General features: G+C 52.2%; 1 protein-coding gene across 1 annotated transcript; it reads left to right on the top strand.

Moving 5' to 3' along the window:
• The first annotated feature begins 4,568 nt into the window (after window positions 1-4,568).
• Window positions 4,569-18,255, top strand: APOBEC2 (apolipoprotein B mRNA editing enzyme catalytic subunit 2). The gene is given in 6 exon segments (XM_071578673.1): window positions 4,569-4,645; window positions 5,696-5,902; window positions 6,607-6,745; window positions 13,907-14,064; window positions 17,123-17,678; window positions 18,221-18,255. Coding segments are annotated over 4 exon segments (1,011 nt in total). The 5' UTR covers window positions 4,569-4,645; window positions 5,696-5,729; the 3' UTR covers window positions 17,664-17,678; window positions 18,221-18,255.
• Window positions 18,256-18,497: the final 242 nt, after the last annotated feature.

Genomic DNA, 18,497 nt, shown 5'->3' with positions numbered 1-18,497 from the left:
GAGCCCTGGGAAAACCAAAGGCTTGGCAGAACCCCCAGCCTGGAAGGTTCCCTGGGAAGGACCCCAAACTCCTCTCAGCTCAGCTCAGCAATGCTGCATTTGCAGGAGGGAAAGACAGGACATAATAATCTATTTATCCCTCTGTAACTCCGGAGGCCGAGGCAGCCCGGGGTGTGCAGGAGCAGAGCTCCATCCACCTCCTGGAGTGCACAGGCACTGCCTGGGGCTTCTCCAACCTTCCCAGGTCATCCTCCGGACAGGGAAATACCTGAGGGCTCTTCCTGCAGCTGCAGAAAACCCAGCTCAGGTTCAGAGTTTGCTGCTGCTTTTTAAGCCGCCCGGGAGGTAAGTGCTGCCCCTCAGGTTCTGGTTCTCCTCTCAAAGCACCCAGGAGAACCTTCTCCCCAGTATTTGGTACCTGGTGGACATCACGCCCTCACCTCAAAGCCTTTCCCGGCTGGAAACGCGTCCTGTGTAATTTAGGGCACATCAGCACATGAAAGTGAACTTGATTTAAGTGAGAGCTTCGCTTGAAACCGCAATAGCTTTTCTCAATTAACTCTGCGTGTAGGAAAGACCTTGAAACGCAGTTTAAACTGCTCTATTAACGCCTCTTAAAGTCCTTAGTGAACACTATTTATTCTGGCTCCCTTCAAAGCCGCCCCGCTCTGCCCCTGCCCCGAGGGCAGCAGGACTGGGGGCTGGGGGGGTAACGCTGTCCCCGCTGCCCAGCGCCCTGCCAGGGACCTGGCACCGCTCCTGCGGCCTTTTTATCCCGAGGGCAGGGCTGAGTGCTCTGAGACACACACATCCCTGCGGAGCGCCCACACCCCGTGGCACAGCCTGGCCAGGGCACCGGAGCTCTGGGCATCGCTGGTTCTGCTGCTCCAGGTGCCCAGCGGTGCCCCCAGCGCTGAGCAAACAGGTACTGCTGGGCACGGGAGCCGAAAGCGAAGCATTTCATGGCACATTAGCGCTGGGCTGGGCCTGTGCGTGTGGTTAATTAAAGAGGCTCAGCTAGAGAGTGGTAATTTGTTAAGCTGCGGAATTTAATCGCTCTCGGTGCTCTGCCTGAGCCCCCCTGGCAGGGAAGGGGGCGAGCTGTGCCCGGTGGAATTTATTCCTTTGGCCGCAGAGGTGCAGCTTCTGTGGGCAGATAAGGGCGAGCCCGTGCCCCGAGGTTATCACACCCGGCACAGCCCCTGCCAACCCTTCAGTGCCAGGAGGAGCCCAAATACCCAAACTGCCCCCCAGACTCGGCCCGAACTCAGCCCCGTGCGATGCAGAGCCCCGGCTGGGGGAGCGGCAGCAACTGGAGGGGTCCTGCTCCTCCCCGAGGGCAAAACCACATCCAGGGCTGAGCCCTAAAACATTGAGGAGCCTTTTCTGCTCTTTGTCTCACAACTTTTGTTTCTGGGGTTCACCATAACCGGGTGGAGAAAGGCTCCTGTGCCCCCGGGAAGAGCCAGTGCCCCTGTGCCCCCAGCACAGCCTGTCCCGCGGGCAGCGCTGGGCAACACACCCAAACGGGGCTTTAATCCTAAAAATGAGCTGTTTAAAAATTCCCTCTAGTGGGAGAGGGTGGGAATTCAGCTCACCAGCGATCTGCATTGAAGTTTGGAGGGGCTGTGGACTCCTGTACCAGCCAGTCCAGACCCACCTCAGCCCACAGAGCAAAAACCCAACGGACCAACTGGAAATTCCTGTATCATTTTGTATTATCCAGAATTTTTATTTCGACATCACCAAAACATTTTAAAGACAATTTAAAAAAATTAGAAATAAAAGTAGAGTAGTGTTTTGTTGGGTTTTTAAAAACTTCCTTTCACACAGTAAAATGCGGCGCTCTGTGCTGCCGGTCGGGGTGGCAGCTCAGGGGGCTGTGGCTGCCCTGAGGTCCCTCCTGGCCCCGCCGTGTCCTTGGTGGCAGCTCCTGCTCCCAACCCCATCCTGCAGCCCAACCAGCACGCCTTTATTGCCGATGTAAATCAGGGAAGCTCCGCTGGTTTCCAGGAGCTCTGCAGATTTATGCCAGAAGCTGACCCGGCATCTCTATTTTCAAATCTAGGGCAGATTGAAATATGCTGGTTTTCAATAATATATTCAGGTTAACAGGGCTTTTATATTTGAGCAATTAATCTTGCATGGACTGAGAACCTCTCGGGACAACGTGCAGAGGTTGCTAAGAGGAGGCAAACAAACAGGGTTGTGTAACGGAGCTGTGCCATCCCCCCGGGCACAGACACTCCGCCCGATGCCGCAGCACCCGCAGCACCCGCACCCGGCGGGGACGGGGCTGCGACACTCGCAGCGCTCCGGGGCATGGCGTGGAGATGGTTCTGTCGAGAGGCAGCGCTACCTCAGCTTGTATTACTGCAAAAGGATTCAAACCAGAAATATCGAGACATAAATCCAGGGAAAGCCAGCACGGTGCTGGAAGAAGCGTTTCTGGAGCGTTCTGGCACTGCTCCTGCTCCAGCACATGCCCAGGACAGGAGGCAGCCCGGGGCCATGGCACACTCACCTCGGGGTGTCTGTGCACCGGCTCCTGCCAGAGGTAAATTCACTCTCAGTCCAGCACCAAAAGCCTCTTCCCAAACCTCACCTGGTCTTTCTGCTTCCCTCTGTGTCTCCTGCAGACCTGCCCGGCATCCTCAGCTTCACCATCACCCAACAAACACCAGAAGAGAAGATCTTCAAGGGTCAGACCAGCCAGGCACCACATCCTGGTGCTCAGGAGACAGACACCTGCCCAGGGGCTGGGAGCCTCCTGGGAGCACCTGGGGCAAATCTCTTATATTGCTCCCCATTTTCCTGTGTACCTCATGTCTTCAAATGAAAGAATTGGGAAGGAATTCCTCCCTGTGAGGGTGGGCAGGCCCTGGCACAGGTTGTCCAGAGGAGCTGTGGCTGTCCCATCCCTGGGAGTGTCCAAGGCCAGGGTGGACTGGGCTTGGAGCAGCCTGGGACAGTGGGAAATGCCCCTGCCCATGGCAGGGGGAGCAAACTGTGTGATCTTCAACTTCCCTTCCAACCCAAACCATTCCATGATTCCCTGACTCACTGATCCCTTTCTTTGCTCTGAAGCTCAAGTTGGACCAATACACGACTTTCAGGCTTCTGCTGGTTTTTTCCCTCTTCCCCTTTCTATTCCCTCATCATGCAGCAGCATTCCATGCATCCCAGATTTATGAGATCCTTGTGATTTGACCCTTAGCTTCTCATTCTTCCAGCACATTAGACTCTAAACCAGGCTGGGCACACAACTGCTGTCTGCCAAGCCAACCAGCAATCATGGGTTTGGGCTCACGCCCAAGGGAAGTAACATTATGAGCTAAAAATTGTTGAATTTTGTGGTTTTTGAGCGAGCTGCCAGCGGGTGGTGGAGGCAGCGAGTGCTGAGCTCTGCAGCAGAGCAGTGCCTGACTCCAGTGGAAACCATTCAGGCACTTAAAGCCACTGCATCATTCCATGACACACATTTCCCATTGCAAATAGCAACAGACTCTGGAAGGATATGCAGGTGGCTGTGGTGTGATTAATGAGTGCTGCATCTGTCACTGGAGTGGTAATTACCCTGGACAAACCCAGCCCTGCAAAGGCAGGGCAGGATTTATGCCAGTTGAAAATCTGGCTCTTTACACTGTTTTTTCCCTTTCTTCCGCCTCCCACACAAAAAAATTTCCTTGTGAGCCCAATAAAAGAGAAGCTTTCCCTGGTTCATGTTATACCAGCAATATCCCATCCCAGGAGGAGCCAGCCCTGCTGCCCCTGGCCATGAAATCCAGGTAATGACCCAGAACTGCAGTGAATTAGTGTTTCATTTCCCAGCCCTTGCCAACAGCTCCCTAATGGAAATTGATTTCTGGCTTTTTTCTTTTCCATTTAACATGCTTGTGTAATGTCTTCATTTTAGATTCCAGGGAATTTTAGCCAAAGGGCCAGTGCACAGGTGGCCTCTGAAAGCACCTGGTGAGTCACTGCTGTGTTAACTGAGGTCTGGGGGTCCAGGCTGGCTGGGACACACCTGAGTGTGGCAGGGACACCTTGTACATGCAGCAGGAACACCCCCCGTGCAGCTCAGGTGGGGCAGCTCAGCAGGTGTGAATCCAGGTAAGAGGCTGAGCATTCCCACAGCCACAGCCTGACCCCTCCTGCCCAAGCTCTTGTACAGTCCCCGTGTCCCTTTGCATGTGACAAACTCGAATTTGTACTTTCACACCCACAGAGAGATTAAAGGTGCCCCACCATCCCCTCCAGCCACCCCCTGAGTGCCAGGTCCCCAAACCAAGCCTGGGATGTTCATCCCTGAGGGCTCAGCCCCAAGCCCAGCCAGGTCTGACCAGTGGGCTCAGCCCCAAGCCCAGCCAGGTCTGACCAGTGGGCTCAGCCCCAAGCCCAGCTCTGCCCTCACTGGGTCCAACACCCCCAAACCCGCTGGCTGTGCCTGCTCTGGGCTCCCCTCTGTAATCTAACCCAGCCCAGCACACACACACACACACACACACACACCCTGTTTTCTGCTGTTTGGGTAAAACTCAGCTGCCAATCCCTTCACTGGGGGCAGCAGCAGCAGCAGGGACGAGGTTGCTCCTGGCTGTCCAAGCCCTTCCCTGGGCCAGGCAGAGCGAGGCACTGACACAAGGTAAGGCTCCAACAGCTCCTGCACCTTCAGCCACAGCAGCTTGGAGGCAAAATGAGGTTTTATAGCAGTGTTGGGTCATTTTCAACCCTCATTTTCCTCCAGAGCCTGACAGGTTTCAGTGGCAGCTACAAAGGAGTTGGGAAAAATGTACTTTTCTCATTTTCTGCAGCATGTGGAGGAATCAGACTCAGTGGTGCTGATTCACACTTTAAAGCAGAACTAAGTTATTATTTTTCTGTTTTCAGTTATTTTCTCATTCTGTAGATACTTTTATAGCCCTATATATTATCTGGTAAAGGAATTGTTGGTTAGAGATGGTGTCTGGAGTGTTTTTCCTTCATGAGGGGTGAATTGGCTTGTACTGTTCCTAAATACGTTGTAGTGGGATGATACTAATAACAATTAGCTCAGGGTACAGCAGAGTGTTAATTGTGCACTGAAATACCAAGCAGAGCTGCCTGGGCAGGTCAGTCCTCTCCTCTGCTCCCTGCTCAGGGATCCAGGACATTTCTGTGGCTGAGGGAATTCTCCCTGCCTGCTCCTCTCCTCTCCTCTCCCATTCCTCCCCCAAACCTTCCCAGATGCATTTTGTACTTGTGCTGACAGGACAAACCTGCCGTGCTCCTGGTGAGTCCTGCCTGTTATCCCTGATGAATGCTAATTTGGGTTTAATTCCTTAATGGATCCAGAGGGAAGGTGAGTACTGAGAGTGAAGGAAGGAGGACTGAAGAGTGGCAGGTTCAGAGCTCTATAGAGATTAAAGGCAGGGGAAGGTATGGGACAGAGAAGGAATGCTGGATGTATCCTTGTGTTATCCTGTCCTGAGAGGGAGCATTGTGTAATTATTAAAGCAAATTTTCCTTCCTTTCATACAAGAGGAAACCTGTGAGCAAATTAAGAAACTATCCTTGTGCCTCAGCCTGCCTGCTTGCAGGGAGCCAGCAGCAGAGCTGAGCACAATATTAAATAATTCCCATCTGCATCAGGGGTTGGAATATGGACAATCAGAGGACGAAAGTAGGAAAAAAAGTTTTTGTTTTTAACTTACAGCAGGTAAAAGGTGACTTGGAGGCCCTGAGGAAGCATGTGGGCTTACACTGTGGGGTTCACTGTGCTGCCCCACGTTGGGGGTTTCCTTGGCTGGTTCATTAATCGGAAGGAAATCCCTGTCTGGTACGAGAAGCTGAAAAAACCTTCCTGGTGCCCATCCCGCAACATGTTCCCCATGGCCTGGACCATCCTGTACACGGGCATGGGGTGAGTTCTGTGACTGCTGCCCCTGTCCTGCCCCTGGCACACCCAGAGCAGCCCTTCCAGCCTCTGCCATGGCTCCTGGGGAATCCCCTGTGCCTGAGCCAGCGGGGCATGGCAGGTGTGCCAGATCCTGGGAGTGCCCCAGCCTGGCACTGCAGGCAGAGCCTCTGGCAGGGACATGGCCCTTGCACAGCCTGTGAGAGAGGCCAAAAGCAGCCCTGGCCCTGGGGAGGGGCAGGAGCCACACAGGGGGGAGATGGGATGGTTTGGGAGGGGTGAGGGACTCAGAATAACAGAATAGAATTATGGAATATCTTGAGCTGGAAGGACCCACAGGGATCCAACTTCTGGCCATTCACAGACACCCCAACAATCCCCCCTGTCCCTGAGAGCATCATCCAAACACTCCTGGAGCTCTGGCAGCCTCAGGGCTGTGCCCACTGCCCTGGGGAGCCTGTTCAGTGCCCACCACCCTCCGGGGGGAAGAACCTTTCCTGAGATCCAACCCAACCCTGCCCTGGCACAGCTTCATCTGTTCCCTGGGTCCTGTCCCTGTCACAGAGAGCAGAGCTCAGGGCCTGGCATGGATGCTGCTGTTGTGCAAACATGACTGTCCTGGCAATCCCTGTTGGGAACCCTCTCACCTGAGTCTGTGTGTCTCTCAGGGATGTATTCCCTGCAAACACTAACAGTGTCCCTCTCCACAGCTACGCCTCCTACCTGGTGTGGAGTGACCTGGGCGGCTTCAGCAGCAGAGCCATCGTCCCCCTGGGGCTCTACGGGGCACAGCTGGCACTCAACTGGGCATGGCCCCCCTTCTTCTTTGGTGCCCGAAACCTGAACCTGGTAATGCCCCAGGCCTGTCACCTGCCAGGGCTGCCCTGCTGGGCTCCTTCCCGGGGGTTTGGGGTGGCTGGGCATGTTCTAACTAACATTGCAGAGCTCCAAGGGGAGCTGCTCCTGTCCCAGACAATGGTATCAGTGCCCTCCACCCTCGCCCTGCACCGATAGCCGCGCTGGCAGCGCCGGGCGGGAGATGGGGCCGGGGCTGCACCTCCCAGTTAAGGGGCGAGGGGGAGAGATAAATCCTTTGGGGGGTCCCACCCTGTGTCACAACAGCACAGTCACCGTCCCTGCAGGGAGCAGCTGTGAGGGGTTATCGAGCACACACGGGGCTGGGGCACTGCTGGCACAGCCACACCCACCATGGGCCACAGGGCACTGCCTCAGTGCCAAAGCCTGGAGGGGATGGAAACACACACAGGGACTTTTGTTTCTACCTGAATTTTGTCACTCTGGGGATGAAAGGTACAGTTAAAAAGTGACCATGGCCGTGGCATCACCATGAGCATGTTCTCTGTCTGTTATCACAGAAGGGCACACTGATTGCCATAGACAGGGTGGTAATCTGTGGAACTCGATAATGGACAAAGAAATGGACATTAATTAGTCTTGGCTCCTGGTGTGACACATTCACATCTCACTGATTAGAGCTCAGGGCCAAGCTCCTGGGCTTTAGGGAGGAATGGGGCCTCAGTGCCAAGTGTGCCCCATTCCTGTCCCACCTCCCCACCTGCCCCAGGAGGGTTTCTCCTCGTGCTGGGAGGGCTGTGCCACGTTCCCAAGCCCCAGAGTCACTGTGTTCTCTCTGCCACAGGCCCTGATCGACATCCTGTGCCTGGATGGGCTGGCCATTGGCACCCTGTGCTCCTGGTACCGCATCAACAGGGTGGCAGCGCTGCTGCTGGTGCCGTACCTGGGCTGGCTGGCCATGGCCACCTGCCTCACCATCCGCATCTGGAAGGACAACCCCAAGCAAAAGACAGGGAAGAATGAGTAAATGAAGGCATTTTGTGTAACTAAACTATGCTGATGTGAACCAAGAGCTAATAATCTGGGGGGCTGTTCTGGGCTGTGTGTCCTTCTCCTCCCACCTCCACCGTGGCTGTGCACGAGGTTTGCTCGATGCACCCACGGGCTCCTTTAAAGTACCTGGGCATCCTTACCCTGGGAACTGTTCTCTCCAGCACTGCTGAGGTTTGGGGGCTTCAGCTGTACCCTGCCCCTAATGCCATCAGGTCAAATTCCACCAGGCAAACTGGGATCTCATGATCCAGCACAATTCAGGGCAGCAACCCTGAGAGCCCTCGCCCCTGCCACCATCCCCAGAGCAGAGCTTGGTCACACTTGTGGTACATCCCATCTCCTCTCCCGGGACCAAACAAAAACGCCCTTCCCTCCTGCACACCCGTTTTTAAGAATTACTTGACTTTTTGCTAGTGGTGCAGTTGCTTCATGTTCATGTATCACCTGGTTTGTGCTTTATACCTCTAACTTTGCATCTGTCAGCTGCCAAGAGAGCAGGGATCTGTCTTGCTGGTGCAAGGAAACTGGGTTCTGATTTCTATTTGGGGAGTATCACACTCCTTCAGCTCAGTGCTCCAAGATAAAGCAGCAATGATTAGAATGCAAATGCTTCTCCCCAGAGGAAATTCCTCTCTTCCACCTCTCTGTGCCATTCCTCATCAGAACAGAAAAACTAACATCACTGCCTTTGAAAAAATACTTTTTTTTTTTAAGTACAGAGACACAAGAGTCTGTAAAATTCAAGAACTTGCTCCCACTGCCTTGATGGTTGTAACTGCATAATTGGCCAAAAGCCCCATGCAAAGTCTGTCAGGTGCAGTGCAAGTGTCTCATCCCAGAGCCCTTCCATTCCTGAACATTATTAATCAGGAAAGGTTCAAATACAAGATGTTCCAGAGCAATGGGACCAAGCCATGCCAGTCAGGTACAAGGGGTGTGTGGACTCACCCTGCCCATCCCTTACCCTGGCCCCCGATGGACCTGAGCCTGAGCTCTCACTCAGAGAGGATTTACCATTATTTTTATTTGCTAAAAGCCCCACATGTGAAGAGAAGGGGCACAGGGACCTTCTTCCTGGCACTGGCTGTACATGGGGGTGCATGAGGGGTGGGGGTAGGAGGGCTTAGCTGGGGCTGTAACATAAGTTGTACTTGCTTTTAATAAAACCAAGCCACTACTTTTTGGAGAATAAATAAATCTAGTTCTGTTATTTTGATCCCATTCATTAGTTTTCCCCTCTGCCTCAGGACACCTTTGCCCAGGGCTGCTGCAAGCACGTGGCTGTGATCTCCTGAGTAAAAGCTGCATGAGAACAGGCCATGGAACAGCTGAGGGTGTGAGCAGGGGCAGGACCCTGAAGCACAAGCACTGCCAGCAGCACTGGAGAGATCAAAAGCTACTGTAAAAAAAGGATAGAAAAAAGAAATCCTGTGTATTTCAGGGCTTTCTCCACCTGTGTGTTACCACTGCACTTATTTCCAGGATCTGTGTCCTGCAGAGAGTCACCTGCCACAGGACAGGCAAACAGGGAGGGTTTCTCCCCCGGAGAAGGTGCTGTGGCTGCAGCTCCATTCCCTGCAGCTGAGGCTCATTCAGGGTGTTCTGCCCATCCTTTCCTGGTCAGCACTGCATGGCCAGAGGAACAGGGATGAGCAGGGCCATCTAGTGAGGCTGGCAGGGATTAAACGAGCTTTTATCTGCTTTTGGAAAGGGAACTGATGATTGGAATCATGTTTAAATTGGTGACTCTAGATCTGGTTCAGACCTGCAATGTTTTAATAACATTTCCAATAAAGAGATGGACACATATTTGACTGGCTTTCATATATACGTCCTACTTCCCCTTCTTCCCATGTTTTCATCTGCAGGTAAAGGAAAACTGGAATTAAGATTAATAGATTTTTTTCCCCCCATGTTTCCCCTCCTCATTTTCCCAGCTGCTGGGACTGGCTGACTTGTTCTTGTTTTCATTCCATCACACCTGTAAGTGCAGCAGGAGCTTCTCTTTGCCTCTTGCCTTTTCTCCCAAGTGGCAAAAATAGCAAATGCTCCTCCCTGTGGTACCCAGAACAGCTTGAAATCAATTGGCAAAATTAAATTCAGTGAAACACCCTCTTGTATTAATATTTAAAGCATCGTTTGGTATATTTGCTGTTTAAACAGATACACTAAACCCCTTTGCATAAAAATAACTTTAATGACATTTCAAAGTCATCTGGAGAATTTCTCATACAGACTGTGCAGCTCAGACCCCTCAAGGGGCCCTGGTTTCACAGGATCATGGAAGGGTTTGGGCTGGAAGGACCTTACCAACCAACCAGTGCCACCCCCTGCCATGGGCAGGGGCACCTTCCACTAGACCAGGTTGCTCCAAGCCCCATCCCTGTCTGTGTTTGTCCAACCCCTCCCCAGAGTAGCTGATGGGATGGAAACACCACCCCAGTTTTCAGGAATGTGTTGTGGTCTCTGTGACTCCTGAGTGGAACAAACAAAGGCCACAAAGAACACGGGGCAGCTCTCCTGGGGTTGTGGCTTTGGGAGCCAAGAGCCACTCACTCCTCAGGTCACTGTGCCTGGTGATGGCCCTGCCTTCAAACTTCAGCCACTCTTTCCAGAAGGACAATTTGACATTAAACTGATGGTTACACTCATCTCAGTGATCCCCTCCCTGGCTGCTGCAGCCACAGGATTTGTGCATAAACAACACCTTTCTGCCTTTCAGCCCAGCCTCATTTCCCAAGGCCTGTCTCATTCAATAATTCACCAGCTGTTCCAGAGAACACTCTGGCTGCAGCAGGACGGGACTTTAATTGATTTGCTGATGTCTGGAGCTGTGTTAGAACACCAGGTGGATGCCAGGGAGGGTTTGCTGCCACGTGCAGGTGGAGGAGCTGCTCTGCCCTGCCCTCCCTCAGCACTGGCTGCTGCAGGACATAAATCCCTGTGCTCTGAGCACCTGCAGCAAGGCTGGGACTGACCTTCCCCCTGAGCTGCTCCCAGGAAACTGCAGCAGGAGTCCAGCAGGGAGGAGGTTGTGCTGCTGGGAGCTGTCACTAACTCCCAGTTGGGCTTTGAATTAATTGGGGAGGCAGCAGTGCCTGCCAAGGCTCCTTGTGTGTCTGGGGGTGAGGGCTGGGCTGGGGAGCCAGGGAGGCTTTGGCTGTGAAATAAGGCAGGTACAGAGGTGAGAGCATCACTTGTCCCTACCCAGGGCTCACCTCAGCCCAGGTGTAGCCAGGATTGGGGTCAAACCTGTGGGACACAAGTGTCTCCAGCCCCTTTCTTTAAACCTTGGCATTGTGGTCCTGCCGTGGGAGGAGAGGGACAGGTGAGAGCCCCCAGGGGCTTCTAGGAAGGAAGGAAGGAGGGAAGGAAGGAGGGAAAGCTGCCTCTGCACATCACTGTCAGTGTTTATTTATTTATCACGTAGCAGTAGTTACAGCTGGAAAAAGCAGGAGGGGGGTTGTGCCAGACAATGTCTCCAGGAGACGTTTTGTTAGTGCCACCAGCTGTCCCCTCGGCATAGAGAGCACGGCTGAGCCCTGACTCACAGCCCAGGCTCTGATTTCACTCTCCCCTCTATCCAAAAACCTTCCACCGGCCCCAGAAGGCCATAAAAGCCACCTTTTCCTGGCAAGGCCTTTGGAAGTGGTGGAGTCCCCGTCCCTGGAGGTGTCCGAGGAATGACTGTCCATGGCACTGAGTGCTCTGGGCTGGGGGACAAGGTGGGGATGGTGCACAGCTTGGACTCAGTCCTGGAGGGATTTTCCAACCTCATTGGTTCTGTGATTCTACCAACAAACCCAGAGCAAATGAAACAAAATAATAAATCACTGGGGAGTGGGACAGGTGGAGAGACACCTTGATAAAAATGCTGCTGGCCAGTGTATAATTGGAGGTAACCTGAGTCTGCTGGGAGGCCCCTCCGTGAGCCCTGGCCCCTCTTGGCACCCTCTGCCCTCAGTCTTGCTCAGAACAAGCTGATGGAAAAACCCTTCCCTCGCTGGCCTCAGCCACTAATCCCAAGCTCAGGGAGCCTGGTACACACATGCACATGTCAGGGGAGCTGGGGCACTGCAGAACCCCCAGCAGAACTGATCAAAGCCCTCGTCCATCCCACGGCTCCCCTGCAGGATTGACAGGGGCTCGGGGTGCCCTTTTATATTTTTGGCACAGGCAGACGCTGCAGGGGGCAGGATCGTGGCTGTCCCAGGCACTGCCCTACAAGGAGCTGGGCAGCAGCTGGGGAAGGGCTGCAGAGAGGGACAGTCTTGGTGCCACATTCCCCAGATTAGATTAGAGCTCAGCACCGAACGCTGGGGAGGGGTCAGGCTGGGGAGAGCTAAAGGCTGCAGGAAAGATGGGCCACAGCCATCAAGAGCTTCCAAAAATAAAGAGAAGTGGGTCAGAGGGACTGAAGAGGGGCTGGAATGCTGCTTTAGAGCATGGGGGTTAGAAGGAAACAAGCTGTCACTCATTGAGAGAGGATTTCCCTCCCCAAAGGCACCGCCTGAAATGTCAGAGGTGACAGTAACAGGACAGCAGAGCTGGAATCTGAGCGTAGTTACCACGCAGGAGGCAAAACACTACACCTGCCCTCCAGGAAAGTATTTGAAGCTTAAAAATAAATAAAACTCTGCACCATGAAAAATATATGTTCCATGGATAGGATGTCTTGGAACTTGTCAAGTCCTTGGTGGAACTGTTGTCACAGAACTCCCTGTGCTCTGTCAGTCACCACATAAACAACCCTCATCACCAGCAAAGAGAGGGGAAAGGGGGTCTCTGTCCCCAAAACTGCATTAGTGATGGCACTGAGGAAAAGCTCCAAAGGACATTCAGCACAGAAAGGCAGGCTGTTAGCAAGGGAGCTGGAGATGGTAGCCAGAATTAATGGTCTATTACAATAATTTATTCTACATTATAAATTATCTATTGTAATTATTAATTTTCTATTATAATAAATGATGTGCCCAATGGCATCAATTGCCTCCACTTTGTGATAGTGCAGGCTCCTCCAAAGCCTCTAGAAAGCTGACTGTAACAGGATCACAAAGGCTGACTTTGCCCTGAAGCAGATATTCCCACCTATTTGATTTCTGTGGAATACAGTTTATCCTCCTCAAACCAGGACCGGGTTTTCCACTAAGAACTGACTGAATATTCAATCAAATACAGCTGAATATTCATACTAATCCAAATCTTGATGGTGATGGGTTCAGAGTTAAGTGCAGAGAAACCTTGCCCAGGTTTTTCTTGGGCTTGGCTCACGTGGGATTAATACTAAGTTTAAATGATTGAAATTCAGAGTGAGAAACTGGAAGAATTTCTTATAATCTTGAAGAAAAAGAAAGGAAAGAGAACCACTCCCCAGAGCCCAGAGATATCCCAGGACACTGGGAACTTATCAGAGATCAGGCAAAGGGGAGGAAAAGCACAGAACAAGGGCCAGAACCAAAACTGCTGCCCACTGTGAGTTCCCATCTGACTTCCACATATCTGGAAGAAGGTTCTGGCTTGCAGTCACAGCAGCAGGATCTGCCACTGGCTCCAGCAATGGGATTTCACCCTGTGCAGCTCCTGTGGAACAGCTCCACAGGTTCCCCTGGGCAGGGTGGGAGGAACCACAGGCTCCCCTGGGCGCTGCTGCCGGGATGCTCCAGGAGGTCTAATCCACCAGAACTAGAGATTTTTCAGCAAACCAAACGACTCTGACCCCTTCCCCTCTTGCCTGAGCCAAACCAGTGGTCCTTCAAGGTCAGCAAGAGGATCAACTGGCAGAGGAAGGAGGTGGAGAAGCTCCAGCTCTCCCTGTGCCAGGTGTCTGTCACAGGAATGGATAAATACTCACTTGTGCTTCCAGGATTCCCCACCCATTGCTTATCCCGCCCACAGCGAAGTTGTCACTTAATTTGAAATTAAAAGGGGAGCAGGAGGGATTGTTGAAAGGATCTCCAGAAAGCAAGGAAGGAGGTGACACTCGAGAGCCCTGGGTCACCCTACCCCAGCCAGCCCCTGTCGCTGCTGCTTTGTTCCATATTTAGTTCCTGACAACTGTGCCTGGGGCAGGAACTCCTGGCTCTGTTTTCCCTCCTCCCTGTGCTCCCAGAGCTCTCAGAAATTGCTCTTTCTTTCTTCCAGTGGCCATAACTCAATCCCACTGCACTGGAGAAGATGGCAGAGAAGCAGGAGGAGCCCAGCAATGCCCAGAACGGGGAGCCCGACAATGCAGAGGAGGGCGAGGGCAAGAAGAAGAAGGTGAAGAGGGAAGATCTGCCACCATTTGAAATCGTGACAGGGTAAGGGGTTTGGCTTCAAACACAGGGGTGGGAGCGAAGTGGGGATGTCCAAAGGGCTCTGCCTCAGCTCTTGTGGTGGGCAATTCAGCAGCATCTTCTGCCAGTGCATTTCTGAATATTCTTACATGGTTAAGATTTACTGTGGGATTCTTTTTTATAGTTCTGCTGAGTTGTAAAAGGTGGATTCACACCAGGCAGGCACACAAATCAACTGGCTGTGTCTGCAGTGCTGGTTCCCTCCCAGGGCAGGCAGACCTGGGATTGCTGGCTGATGGTATCGGGATGGAGGGATTGGCCTTGGTAGGAGCTAAATATTGATTTCTTGCTGTGATCAATGGCTCTTGTCTGAGAGTTTCTCTACCTGTGGATTAGGAAAAACACCCCTGCCATGGCTGATTTCCTTGATGGGCCCGAGGGACAGATATTTCTGAGACATGAAGGTTCACAGTTTCAAGGGCTCCACAGCCACAGCTGGAATCTGACTTTCAAAAAAAGCCCAGCTTGCAGAAAGGCTCCAAAACGAGCCATTTTCAAGGCAGTGGAGCCCAGCGAGCCTGGCCCTTGGAAAAGGCAGATACCACCGACATCTGGTGGCAGCTGAACTCTCAGCAAGGACAGAAAATCCTCAGTATCTGCTCTCTCCAAGTGTCCCAATGCTCACTGCAGTAGCAGCAAGATGCCCTGGGACATTCTCCCCTTATCAGCCACCAAGGCAGGTCCCAGCAAATAAACCAAACCCACAATTTCTTCCAGCTGCTGGAACATAAAACTCAGGCCAGGCTCTAAAATCCCCCTGGGGATCCTCCTGCCTCTACCATTGGCACTGGTAAGAAAGATTCTGCAGATAAAATTTGTCTGGTGTTCTGACAAGGATGAGTGAGGCAGGACAGCACCTCTGACTGTCACAAAATTGTGACATTCCTGTACAAGGGGGAAAAACACCTCCATTTTCTTCTCAAAATACATCTGCTCTGAAGAAATCCCTTCTTAGGATGGTCTCTGTCACACAAATTCACAGAAATAACAATCTCTGCAAAGCAGTGGCTTTTAAGAAAAGCAAATACCTCTGCTAGGAGTGAAGTTAAGGCACCAAGAAAATTGTGGATATAACCCATTGGCCCAACTTCTGAACACTTAAAACACGTAGTAAAATGAATCTCACTGAGGACACAGGGTTTTTTCAGCCTTGGAGTGCCCAATTTACAATTAGAAATGCTGAGGAACTGAGAAGCATCTCCAAACTTCCTTGCTAACCCCAGGGATCTGTGCTAATCGTGGCTTCTCAGCACCATCTTGCAATTCAATTATTTGTTGAAATGCCACGAGTGTTAGAGGATTTGACAGGATTTTCCACCCTGGAAAGGTGAGAGTGAGGAGGCAAAGCAGAAATCCCTGGAAGAGGTACAGAAACCCCAGTGATTTTTACTTTCATTTCCAGGACACTGGGAGTTCAGAACAGGCCTTGGCCTGTGATCACTGTGTGGATTTTCCTAATGATTTACAAATTTTCAGCCAATCAAGCCCGTGGTGTGAATGATGAGGAGACACAAATTGCAGCCATGGCAGCACTTAAGCCCAATTACGTGTCCTTTCAGCTTTAGCCCTGGGATTAGGGGCATCTCCTGTCTCACAGCCAAGTTCTCAGGCAGCTCTGAGGAGCGAGGCTTACAGGAAAAGCACTGGGAAGCCAATTACTCTGCTTAAGAATCTTAACCCACTTTTCTTCTCGGTCAGGATTTGGCTGAACACAGACCTGGTTGACTCTAATCCCAATCTGGGAGCATTTGCTGATGTTTGACACATTTATTTACACTTCCCCCAGGTGTAAATGAGGCTCCTTGCAGCAGGGATGAATAACTCCTTGGTTCCCCTTCCTCATTTACAGCATCATGCAGATAATCCACATTTCAATTCCCTCATTAGAAGTTCTCCTCCTGCTCTCCTGCCCAACACACAGTGCCAGGATCAGGTGGGGCAGCTGCTCTTTCCCTCAGCCCACCTGAGTTCAGCAACTTCAATCCCATCATTTGTCCAGGCCAGTGAGATTCTCACAGACTGAGGGTTCTGCCTCGAAGTTTCAATCTACTTTTGTCTCAGTGTCATCTAACAGGTCACAAACTGCTGCTACTCAGGGAAAACTCTGCTCAATTAGGTTTCAGCATTTAGAAACCCCTAAAAATCGTGAGAGTTCAGTGCCTGCAAGCAGTTTTTAGAAGACGTTTCCACAGACATTTTCACTCTCCAACGCCCTGACAGGAGGGTGGAGCCAGGTGGGTTCCTGGGGAACACGGGACAGGAGGAGATGAAACAGCCTCAAGCTGAGCCAGGGGAGGGTCAAGCTGGACATCAGGAGGGATTTCTTCATGGCAAGTGTTGTCAGGCATTAGAAGGGGCTGCCTTAGAGTTGTTTGTATTCTCTATTGGAAAGTTATTTACTGAAGTGATGTCTATTCCATGCTGCTGGGAGCACAGTTTGAGGTGAACAGCCCAGGTAATCTCAGACACACGCCGAGATAAGCAATAAAATCCATCTGGAAGGGCTGACTAAATCCATCTCCAAGTCAATCCATCCCGGAGCAGTCGCTGCTGCTTCAGCTGCTCATCAAACCCCAGACCCAACCCCCTGACTGCTGTAACTGCTTTGCTGTCACAGAGTTAAACCAGGAATGAAACTCCATGTGACTCTGATGTATTTAAATACATGATGTTACTGTAAAACAACTTATTGTGGCCTTACAGACTTTGCTCTGGAGCGAGGCAATGGGTGGCTTATGGCAGTCACCACAGCTGGGCTTCACTCATTAATTAAAGAATCATTAGCCAAAGAACCACTCATTATTTAGGATATAAAGCAGGAAGAGCACACCTTTTCACAGCAAGGCTGGACTCGATCTTGGATATTTTAGTAAACCAAAGCCACAGCATAAATCTTTTAATACACAGACAAACAGAGGGAGATGCAGCGACTCACCCACAGACCCCCCAGGCACTGACCCAACGCTCCAACCCTTCCCCAGCCCCTCCGCTGAGACCCCTCTCTCCTCTGCCCTGTCCCCAGGGAACGCCTCCCCGCCATATTTTTCAAGTTCCAGTTCAGGAACGTGGAATACAGCTCAGGCAGGAACAAAACCTTCCTGTGCTACGTGGTGGAGACGCCGGGCCAGGAGCCGGCGACGCGCCGGGGGTACCTGGAGGACGAGCACGCGGCGGCGCACGCCGAGATGGCCTTTTTCAACACGATCCTGCCGCGCTGCGAGCCCGGCACGCGCTACAGCGTGACGTGGTTCGTGTCCTCCAGCCCCTGCGTGGCCTGCGCCGAGCGCATCGCAGACACCCTGCGCCACAACCAGGGCCTGCGCCTCACCATCATGGTGGGCCGGCTCTTCATGTGGGAGCAGCCCGAGGTGCAGGCGGCCCTGCGCGCCATGAAGGCCGCCGGCTGCAAGCTCAGGATCATGAAGCCTCAAGACTTTGAGTATGTCTGGCAGAACTTTGTGGAGCAGGAGGAAGGGGAGGAGGTGAAGTCGTTCGTGCCGTGGGAGGACATCCAGGAGAACTTCCAGTACTACGAGGAAAAGCTGGCTGAGATCCTGCACTGAGGCTCACGTGAGTCGGTGAGTGAGGAGTCCCACGTGGTCACTCATCTCCCTGTGTTCAATTAACTCTCTCTCTTGAGCTCAGGTTGTTCCATAATAACCCAGAGCCAAGTTCAGTTCCAGTCACTCACATGTGCCTGGCTGGGTTTACCTGTACTTGAATACAGAAACCCATCCCAGCCAGTAACTTTCCCCTCCCAGGGCTGGAAACAGCAGGGGCTTCCCCCAGCAGATTCCTGAGGGGTTTAGAGCTTCAGTTTTCCCTCAGAGTAAACAGCTCCAGAATAAAGTTACCAGGTCAGAAGGTGCCACAGGAACACCTCACTGTCCCCCACATGGATGGTATTCAGGACACAGGTGGAAACAGGGAGAGGAACGTAGAGAAAAGTTGATTTTCCTCACCCACAAAGTCCAATCCCATAAACAAACACCATGAAAGGAACTCACAATTGTAATGGCAGAATTCCCTGTTTTGTTAATGGGGTGCCAAAGAGTCACCCATCAAACTATGAAACATGAAGATTTAAAGTTTCTCACTGTGTCTCCTCATCCCTCTCCAGGACCTACTCAGACAAGATCTATGAAGAGAAGTGACAGACCTGGACACCTGGGACACTCCCACTTCCCAAAGCTTTGGTTCCAGCAGGATGGAGAACCAACCTCTGGAAGACAAGGCCCTGTGGGACTGTGAACACATACACAACACAGACCTTTGGTGTTTGGGATTTTTTGGGTGTATTTTGCTCCTCCCCCTCCCTGCCCCAACCAAATCATGCTGTGGTGAAAGGGATGGCAGCAACCTACAGGACATGCTTGTGGAATCACCTTCTGGGAATA

The sequence above is a fragment of the Pithys albifrons genome, chromosome 28 (genome assembly GCF_047495875.1).
Source record: "Pithys albifrons albifrons isolate INPA30051 chromosome 28, PitAlb_v1, whole genome shotgun sequence".
Classification (NCBI taxonomy): Eukaryota; Metazoa; Chordata; class Aves; order Passeriformes; family Thamnophilidae; genus Pithys; species Pithys albifrons.
The sequence above is the reverse complement of the archived record's forward strand: the minus strand, read 5'-3'. Positions and strand labels throughout refer to the sequence as shown.